At 49.7% G+C, this 10,096-nt stretch overlaps 1 protein-coding gene across 4 annotated transcripts; it reads left to right on the plus strand.

Moving 5' to 3' along the window:
* The first annotated feature begins 281 nt into the window (after positions 1-281).
* CCL24 (C-C motif chemokine ligand 24) lies at positions 282-8,684 on the plus strand. 4 transcript variants are annotated; one of them, XM_078074056.1, is made up of 5 exons: positions 282-445; positions 6,232-6,333; positions 6,555-6,672; positions 7,409-7,616; positions 8,489-8,684. In XM_078074056.1, the coding sequence occupies exons 1-4, from the start codon at positions 418-420 to the stop codon at positions 7,575-7,577; spliced, it is 417 nt and encodes a 138-aa protein (XP_077930182.1). In that variant the 5' UTR covers positions 282-417; the 3' UTR covers positions 7,578-7,616; positions 8,489-8,684. The 4 variants fall into 4 exon arrangements, 3 of the variants coding, with proteins under 3 accessions (XP_077930182.1, XP_077930181.1, XP_035968415.1); XM_078074055.1 differs by lacking the exon at positions 8,489-8,684 and adding an exon at positions 7,979-8,457; XR_013448452.1 differs by having other exon boundaries at positions 283-445; positions 7,409-8,087.
* The last annotated feature ends 1,412 nt before the right edge of the window (positions 8,685-10,096 follow it).

Here is a 10,096-nt window from a genome sequence, read left to right on the forward strand (position 1 = left end):
TGGCAGGAACATGTTTCCAGTTCTCTAGAGTATACCTTGGACTTGAATTGTTGCATCACATTGTAACCCTATGTTTGACTTTTTGAGGAACTGTCAAATTTTTCTGCAGTGGTTACACAATCTTACATTCCCAGGAACAATGTATGAGAGTTCCTATTTCTCTGCCAACACTTCTTTTTCTTTTTTTTCCATAGCTGTCTGTGTGAAGTGCTATCGCACTGTAGTTTTTATTTGAATCTCCCTAATGACTAATGATGTTGCGTTATCTTTTCATGTACTTCTTGGTCATCTGTATATTTTCTTTGGAGAAATATCTATTCAAATTCTTTGCTTATTTTAAAATTGGATTGTCTGTCTTTTCACAAGTGGAATTTTAAGAATTTTCTGAAGAATCGATCTGGATACTAGAATTATCAGATGACTTCCAAATATTTTCTCCCACTATGTAAGTTGACTTTTCACCTTCTTGATAGTATCCTTTGATTCACAAAGTTTTTTTTTTTTAAAAAGACTTTATTTATTTATTTGAGAGAGAGAGAAAGCGAGAGTGAGAGAGAGCACAAACAGGGGGAGGGGCAGAGGGAGCCTGAGAAGGAGGCTCCCCGCTGAGTAGGGAGCCCAGATGCAATGCGATGCGTGGCTGGATCCCAGGACCCTGAGATCATGACCTGAGCTAAAGGTAGATGCTTAACCAACTGAGCCACCCCGGCACCCCAATTCACAACATTTTTTAGTAAAGTCCAACTATTTTTTTTGTGTTTGCTTGTGTTCTTGGTATCATATCAAGGAAGCTGTTACTTCATCCAAGGTCATCAAGATTTATTCTTATGTTTCCTTCTAAAAGTTCTATAGTTTTAACTCTTACATTTATGTTGAGTTAATTTTCACATATGGTGTGAGGGAGGGGATCCAACTTCATTCTTTTGCATATGGATATCCAGTTGTCCCAGCACCATTTGTTGAAAAGACTATCCTTTCCCATCGAATGGCTTTGGCATCCTTATCAAAAATCAATTGCCTGTAGGGGCACCTGGGTGGCTCAGTGGGTTAAGCGTCTGCCTTCAGCTCAGGTCATGATCCTAGGGTCCTGGGATCAAGTCCTGCATTGGGCTCCCTGTTTATCGGGGAGCCTGCTTCTCCCTCTGCCTGCCGCTCCCCCTGCTTGTGCTCACTCACTCTCTCTCTGTCAAATAAATAAATAAAATCTTTTTAAAAAAATCAATTGACTGTAAATGTGAGGGTTTACTTCTGGACTCTAAACTCCATTGATCTGTATGTCTATCCTTATGCCCATACCCAAACCATCTTGATTACTTTAGTTTGTAGTAACCTGTGAAAGTGGAAAGTGTTCGCCCCATAACTTTATTCTTCTTTTTCAAAATTATTTTGACCATTCTGGGTTTCTCGAATTTCCATATGAATTTTAGGATCAGCTTGCCCATTTTCCTTCTCTTTCTTAGCCTTTTACTCCCTCACTACTCCCATATTTTTAACACCCTATATGGTAGTTCATGTTTCAGCTGCAAACCAAAAGTGGAGTCAGTGGTTGTGTGACCATGAGCAAGTTGCTTCACCTCTCTGTACTATGATATTATAATATCTACAGTACAGGGTCATTAGTGTAAAGATTAGATTAAATGCAGTAATATAGTAAAGCTCATGGAAGAGCCTGTGGTTGTTTAGTCATCTCACTGGCTTGTAAACAGGTTGTTGTAATAAAAATAAGAATGGCCAGGGGGGCACTTGATCTATGCTGGACTGGGAGCTAAGCACTTGACATGAATTATCATGTTCAATCCTTGTAATAACCTATGAGATGAAAATTGTTATTTCCCCTTTTATAGATGAGACAGGAACAGTAAGGCTCAGAGGAATTAAGTAATGTTGGTAATGCCATTGAAGAGCTGAGCAAAGATTTCCATCCTGGAAGGTGATATTCAAATCCAGAGGGTGGTCCTCCTGGGCCATGGTTACTGGGTTTAGGGAGAGGCTTAAAAAGGTGGGTTCTGGACTGAGTTCCAAGAAGTGGGTATTAGGAAACCTGCAGGTGCTTGTCACCCACAACCTGGAATGCACCAGGGGGCACCTCCCAGATTCTGCATCTCCCTCTCCTCCAGGCACTTCAAGTAGATCTAACAGGTGGAATGGAGCCAATTTTACCTCTCCTGGCTCCTGCTCTAGTCCCTCATCATCCCTCCCCTGGACAGCTTCAATAACCTCCAGCTAGCCTCCCTGCCCCAGTCCTTTCCTACCACGCCTACCAGTGGATCCAATCATGTCACTAGACCACAGATCTGACCTCTTTTAAACTCTGCACATCCAAAGCATGGGTGGCCCCGCTGCCCCCAGGATCAAGGCTGAGCTCCCAGGTGAGAGGCACTGCATGAACCTTGAGTTCAGACAGAACACAATTCAAATGCCGGCTCTACCCTTGCCTGACCTCTAAGGCTCAGTTGCCTTGGGGATGAAGTGTGGATTCATGGGGAGGAGGGATCCGAAACTCTTAGCAACTTCATAGGCAAGCTGAGCCCTGCTCCTGTGCTGCCCTCCTGCCCGATTCACACCACCCTACCCTCACAACTGTCTACTCTTGCACTATTTAGGGCCATCGGGGCCAACTCTCCCTTTCTGGGACATGTCTTCAAGTATTTGGAGTCATTTCTTGTCCAAGCTAACAGCCCATTTCTTCCAGTCCTTTCTCAGTGGGATGTGTCTTGGAGTCCCCTCACCCCCTTGGCTACCGTCCATGGGCCCGCATCATGCAGCTTGGGTTTGGTACTACATCATTGTTCTTGGGGTGACTCCCCCAGGAGAGGCAACCAGACAGCCTCCCTTGCTGCCATTCCACAAGGGCAGGACCACTGCCCCCTGCTCCCTGCCAGGCACGGTTCTGCTTTCCTCTCCTGTTCCTCTCCTCCCAGCTGCCCACTTAGTCTCCAACCTTCTCCTCCCTCCTCTGCTGCCTGGATGCACGTTCGAGGGGAGAGGCCCTCAGAGGGCACATTGGCCAGGTTTCTCAGGTTTCAGCTATTCCTGGGTCATCGTCACAATTTTTGTCCTATGTCCACACTATTGGTCCTGTTGACCTACTTTATTCTATTTTGTCAACTCGTATTTTTTACTTTGGGAAAATCTTATATGTTATATAAATATAACACCCCTTTATCATAGAGGGTCACCATAATAAGACATATTTAAATTAACGTGAAATATGCCCGTTTTTGTATCATGTGGTCATGTAGCTGCCACACTCTGGGAAAAAGCAGATCCAGCCGCATCCCACTTCTCAGATGGAGAAACCACAGTGGGCAAGGAGCAGAGTCTGAGCTGGAGCCAGGGGTGTTCAGAGCACTTCACAGGGCCCCCCTTCTTTCTCCTCTTTCCTCTTTACCTCCTTTCCCCAAGTCTGCTCCCCTCCCCCTCCCCCTTTTCTTCTCCCTTCTCCCCTTCCCCTCCTCCTCCTCCTCCTCCTCTTTGTTTCTATCTGTTTTCTATTCTGCTTTCCTAGAGCCTCCTTTTCTTTTGCTTTCACTTGCTTTCACCCAAGACTGGGCACTTTTTTGGAAAGGCCTTGGGGAAAGAAATGGGGCATCTGGGTAGCTCAGTCAGTTAAGTGTCCAACTCTTGATTTCAGCTGAGGTCATGATCTCAGAGTCATGTAATAGAGCCCCGTGTGGGGCTCTGCACTCAGCAGGGAGTCTGCTTGAGATTCTCTCCTTCTCCCTCTGCCCCTCCTCAACCTAGCACACTCGTGCTCTGAAAGAAAGAAGAAAGAAAGAAAGAAAGAAAGAAAGAAAGAAAGAAAGAAAGAAAGAAAGAAAGAAAGAAAGAAGGAAGAGAGAAAGAAAGAAAGAAAGAAAGAAAGAAAGAAAGAAAGAAAGAAAGAGAAAGAAAGAAAGAAAGAGAAAGAGAGGAAGAAAGAAAGAAAGGGCCTTGGTCTCTAAAGAATGCACCCCACCCCAAACCCTCCCACCCAGTGACCTTCTGCCGTGCCACTCCCTCAGGTTTCAACATGCGGATAGCACAAGCTTCCTGCCCTGTTCAGCCCTGTCCTCGTTCTTCTCCTGCATGCTGCTTCTGCCTGATGTCTTCCTGCTCCTCTGCACTCTGTCCCAGCACCCCTGAGTCAAAAAGTCCCCTCTGGATTGTTGAGAAGCAAATCTTCAAATGGATGTCATAAGATGGAATCATGGAAAGCCCCTGCATGTATAAAGGCCATCTCATTTAATGTCCCCCGTACTCTGCCAGGTGAAGATCATCACTGCTGGCTGCTGAGGGGAGCAGGATAAATCACTCACCTATCTGAGCTTTAGTTTCTTCAGCTGAAAATGGGTAAAGTCACCCTATCTCCTTCCATTCATTCATTCATTCATTCACCAAGTCTTTGGGCAGGGGGCAGCAGAGGGAGAGGGAAAGAGAGAATCTCAGGCAGGCTCAGAGAATGGCTGGCCTGGCCCCCATCAGAGGACCTGCCTATTGATTCCCCCATGTATGTCCACACTGATCTCAGTCATGCTGGGCAGAGACCACGTAGGAGTCCTTGGTCAGAGTTGGTCCATCATATATTCATTCTAAAAACACTGGCCACGCAATAGCTGACCTGCATGGGAATTGGTGGGCATGGAAATGGGACATCGATCTTGGTGTTTGTGGTCCCATGGGAGACAGAGACACACAACTGGCTGTAATCCGGGTGACATGTGGCAGTGAGCTCCTCCATCGGTGTGTGCTTGCATGCCCTGGATGGCCAGAGCAAGGAGGCCAGAGAAAGCCGAGGATTTATTCCCATGAGAAATGGAATGGAGAACATTGGAGGGAGGGGCTGGAAATGGAATCAGCAGTTGACAAAAGTCCAAATATGGGGTCTCAGTCTGGGACCTGGAATGGGGGACAGAGTGAAGTGGGTGCCATATTCCACTCTGTCTGCCAAGGTCACCTCGGTTCCTAAGAACAGCAATGTTCAATATGACCTACAAAGCCCTCCTGCAGCTACCAGTTTCTTGACTGTCCAAACCTCAGCACAGCCATCAATTCCAAGCGCATCCCCCAATTTCCTTCCAGCAGAGCTGGCCAGTTCCTTCAATGATCCCCCCTCCCCACCTACACCCCTTGTCTCAGGCTGGGGTCCTCAGAACTGACCCTGAAAGGAGGATTTGCGGGCAAGTGGTTCATTAGGCAGTGCCTCCAGGGGAAACCAACAGGGCAGAGGGGAAGCAGACCCAGGAGGGAAGGGGGGTCAGCAGAGTCCTGCTGCACAGAAGGAAACTGGCTTGACCCAGTCAGGGTCTCAGGAAGCAGTGTAGGTCATGCTATATCTGGGGTCTGTATCCCTCCAGCAGACCTATGTCAAGGTCTGCCCCGAGGATATAGATTTCTAGGTATTTCCCACTTTCATAGAGCCTGCCGGCTAGGTGGCTTCAGCAGCTTGGGCACTAGAAATGCAAGGTCACCAAAAGCCAGTGTGTGCAAACAAGGTGAAGGGGTCCAAGGGCATATGAACAACAAGAGTGTCTGTTCTGCTCCATGTCCGCTCGGTCAGCACCTGTAATTGCTTCTTAGGCACACTTGCTCGCATATCTGTCTCCCCACCGGAAGCCTGGCACATAGCACATAGCCTAATAAGAGTTGGTGAATATAAACTGATATTCACCTGGGTGGCTCAGTCAGTTGAGCGTCTGGCTCTTGGTTTTGGCTCAGATCATGATCTCAGGGTTGTGAGAGGGAGCCCCGCATCGGGCTTCCCGCTGGGTGTGGAGCCTGCTTGAGATTCTCTCTTTCCCTCTCCCTCTGCTGCCCCCCGTCCAAAGACTTGGTGAATGAATGAATGAATGAATGGAAGGAGATAGGGTGACTTTACCCATTTTCACCTGAAGAAACTAAAGCTCAGATAGGTGAGTGACTTATCCAGGATCCCACAGGGAATGAACGGCACACCAAGGATCCTCATCAGCCTTCTGACTCTGCATCCAAAGCTTCTGCACTTCACTTAGGCGAGGCAATCCTCTCTTCCCCCAGCCTTTGTTAGAATGCGCCACATAACATAACCCCTGACTCAGCTAGGCAACCACTTCCGCTTGGCAGAATTCATAGGCCTCGAGGACTTTCAAGGCAATCTGGAGGGTGTGGGGGGAGGCTCAATCAGAGCATGTTTCCTCCCAACTGCCCTTATAAAAGGCAGAGGGAGGTTGGGGTGGTCTGAAAGGAACCTGGCCCTCTCCTCCTGCACCCCAGCTCTAGGTCCTGAACTGCTTCTCCGGCACATGGCAGGCCTTGCGACCCTTGGGGCTAGCCTCCTGCTTCTGACCCTATGTGCCCACCGCATTGACCCTGCAGGTACGACCTCCAACTCAGCCCCGGGCTATCAGGCGGGTCAGTCATGCCGAGAGCATGGCTGGACGGCACAGCGGAGGGTGGAGGACCGACCAGGCTGGGTTTGGAGGGGAATGCTGAGGGGCAGCTGTCTGGGGGTGTTAGTGTAGGGGACGTGCTCCATCCCTGAAGCCCAGGCCTTGGACAGGCTGGGAAAGAACATGGTTCTCTCTCCCGTCTTTTAGGCTCTGTGCCCATCCCCTCTTCCTGCTGCATGTCCTTCATTTCCAAGAAAGTTCCTGAGAACCGAGTGATTAGCTACCAGCTGTCCAGTGCGAGTGTCTGCCCGGTGGCAGGAGTGATGTGAGTATCTCCCTCTCCCTGGACACCCAGCAGGAGAGGGGCAGGGAGAGATGAGCCTCCGGGTCACCACATATACTAGGCACTATCTGGGGATGTATACCATGATCGTAACTAACCCTCTGGACCATTCGGTGAGCTAGATAGGATTATGCCCATTTTACAGGTAACAACTGAGGCCCAGAAAGGTGACCTGCTCAAGGTCACTGGGACTCCAGATAACTTCATAGCTGCCTCTCACACAAGACAGCAAGTGTGAGCTTATTCTGTAACAGCGGCCTGCTGTAGAAATGTGACCTTGGTATCATGAGTAATTTCGCCCCCTGGCACCCCCTAGCTCAGAGCTGGCTTGGCACCGCCCCCTCCCTGCTCTGGCGTCTTTATGAGTCACCTTACCCCGAAAGACGTGTGAATTGGAGGTATCTGCCTTTTTTTCCTGGGGGGTTTCAATGCATTTTCTCCTCTCCTCTCCTCCCTGTGGGTAGAGATTGTGTCTCTCTCTTCAGATCCAGCATTTTCTGAAGGCAGGGCCGGGCCTCCCCCATCGGACAGGGAGGTGGCCGAGGATGTGCAGAGATGCAGACACGCAGGGAGAGGACTGTGTGTCAGGACCTTGCTAGGAGGCACCCCCCGGGCAGCAGCTTGCCCCTCTGCGGGCCTCCACACTCCCTGCTCGTCTGGGGAAGTGGTCCGAGGTCCCTGCCACCTCTCAAGTGTGCCCTTGTCACCCTTCCCACAGCTTCACCACCAGGAAAGGCCAGAAGTTCTGTGGCAACCCCAGGCATCCCTGGGTCCAGAAGTACATGAAGAAGCTGGATGCCAGGCGGAAGACGGCATCCCCTGGGGTCAGGGCAATGAGCACCAAAGCCCCGGTGCAGGGGAACCCTGCCAACACCACATCCATCTAACTGCCCCCTGGCCCTCCGCCTGGGGCCCGTGAGCCAGCGGTAAGAGGGGGAGAGCGAGTGTTCCTGTTTCCTGACACCAGTCTATAAAACGAAACCCGAGGCAGGGGAGGCTGAGCAACCGCTCCAAGAGTCCTGGGCCCCTTGCCTTCCCTGAGCTGGAGGAGAAGATTCTGGAAGGAAGGGGGTAGGCTTTCTCTGCATCCCAGGCTCCATCAGAACCCAGGGGCATGAGGCCCGACCTGCAGACATACTTGGCCGGCACCTAAAAACTTAGCTTGTAGCTGGCTTCTGTGGGTCCTCTGGGCTTGTGGGACCCTGCGGGCTGACTGTCTGTCTGTCTGTCTGGGTGCGGGCAACCTGTCGACAGCTGCAGCTCGTCATCACATTGCCGATGCCCCCAGCTTGTTCCACTTCCAGAATCCCAGATGAATAAAAATCCGAGAAAATACGGGGCTCCTTTGCCGTAGGCGCCGCCAGATCCCAGCCTTCCTTGCACGAGTCTCACAAGCTGTACGTAATGAAGTTTTTAGGGACTCATTGCCTTTTGTAATAAAACGGTCCTGGAGGATCAGGACGAGGGGCCAGCTTGGGTAGCTTAATTCCTTTGGGAAGATAGGGTTTGGAGGAGGTGGTCCGCTTTGTGGCATGGCCTGCTCTGTGCTGCTTTAGGGACAAAGACCTGCTATGCCTTTAAAGCTGGTCTTTCCCTACATTTGAGGATGGGAAGACGGAGTGGGGACTGAAGGGGGAGAGGGATTCCAGGGTTTTTTTGGGTTTTTTTTCCCTATGTATGAGATACCATGTGATGGAGATGTCAAGAGTGTGGAAACACTTGCTCTTCTCAAATAACGATCCAAGTAAAATGTGATTTCCCTTTGAAGGTGATTGTGTCTTGTCTGTTCTCTTCCTAGAGGGACAGGGTCAGAGTATGAACAATGGAGTGTGTGGCCCAGAGAGCATCCTGAGTTGCCCATTGGAGGGGATAAAGGCAGCCTGAGCCCGGGGCATCCTAGGAGTGGTCTTGGCCCACTCTTGGGAGTCCTGTTGTGAACTTTGTAAAACATTCATGCACAGCTGGATCCAATTAAATTTTTTAAAAATTTTCAACCAAGCACATTATTCCACAAGGCTATTAAATGAAAAAGATGGTCTCTGGCTTCAGAGAATTAGGGAGAAAAATAACACACACACACACACACACACACACACACACACTCACAAATCAAGAGCAGTGTGGGTTTAGTACCAATCCTAGCTCGTGAGCTGCATGACATTGACATATGTCACTTAAGTTCTCTGAGCCTCAGTTTCCCTCATCTATAAAATGGGTACAATAAGCCCTTTCCACTTGGGGTTTTTCTGGAAGCAGACCCCAAAACGAAGATTTGAGTGCCAAGATTATGTGCGGGAGGTACAGGGAGTAACCTCAAGAGGATGGGGAGGTGATACAAGGCAAAGGAAGGTAGCCAGTAAGGGAGCATCATCGGGCAGAGAGCAATTAGAGCTGACGCCTCTGGAAAGTGGTGTAAGCCCACCTCCTCAGCATCACAGCCCCGCTCCATGGGTCGTTGCCAGCTGTGGGGAGGGGCGCACGTTCTGCAGCCTTCCATGGCTGCAAATAAGCCTTCAGACAGTCTGCGGAGCCCACAGAAGGCGTGACCGGAGACATTCAGTATGCAGCCGCTCTCGAGGTTCTTATAACTCCACTTCGAAGCAGAATAGAGTAGTGCTAGCAGTTCAAAGGAGGGGAGGTTCTGGTGTGTGTTGAGGGGAGCGTGCAGAAATCTTAGCACAGAGTTGGCATCTGAATGGTGACCAAGATTTCACTCTGGCAAGAAGAGCTTTTCTGTAGGGATGGACGAGAGCTGGAACATGCAGGGATGAGAGACTGAAATGCAAATGGACAATGGCCAGGCTGTAGATGACAAGAGAACTCTGACCCACAGTCCTGGCAGCAACTAGCCCACAACCATCACGACTTGGTCGGAGACTGCCAGCTTCCTATTTTTTCCTCCCTTTTCCAACTCAGAATCAACCAGAGAGAGCCAACTATATTCCCAAATCAAACACACAAGATATTTGTTTCTCCATGCCAACCCCCTCCAACAGAAGCACACCTGTGCCTTCCCTTTTGTCCACTCTGGGGCTCCCCCAATCCCTGGCCTGTCTGTGAGTCTCTGCCAAACACAAATGAGAGTGGCTGCCTCTCTTGCTGTAGCAAGCTCTGAATGAAAAACGTGTTTGTCTTCATCTGGGTGGTCTTTGTTTCTTTCCACAAGGAAGTTGTATAGGCCGGCCTCACTTTGCACATCTGTAAAATGGGCATAATAGAAGGGTTTCGCTCACGGGTTGATTGTGAGGACTCAGTAAGGCATGAATGCGTGGGAAGCACTTAGCTCAATGCCTGGCACATAGTAGAGGCTCAAAAAATATTAACTGGGGGGCATGGCCAAGCCCAGCTGGGAGGCAGAGAAGCTGAAGCTGGTCTTGCTGGGGCCAGGGCATCTGGCTGACACTTT

The sequence above is a fragment of the Halichoerus grypus genome, chromosome 6, assembly GCF_964656455.1.
Source record: "Halichoerus grypus chromosome 6, mHalGry1.hap1.1, whole genome shotgun sequence".
NCBI classification, from domain to species: Eukaryota; Metazoa; Chordata; class Mammalia; order Carnivora; family Phocidae; genus Halichoerus; species Halichoerus grypus.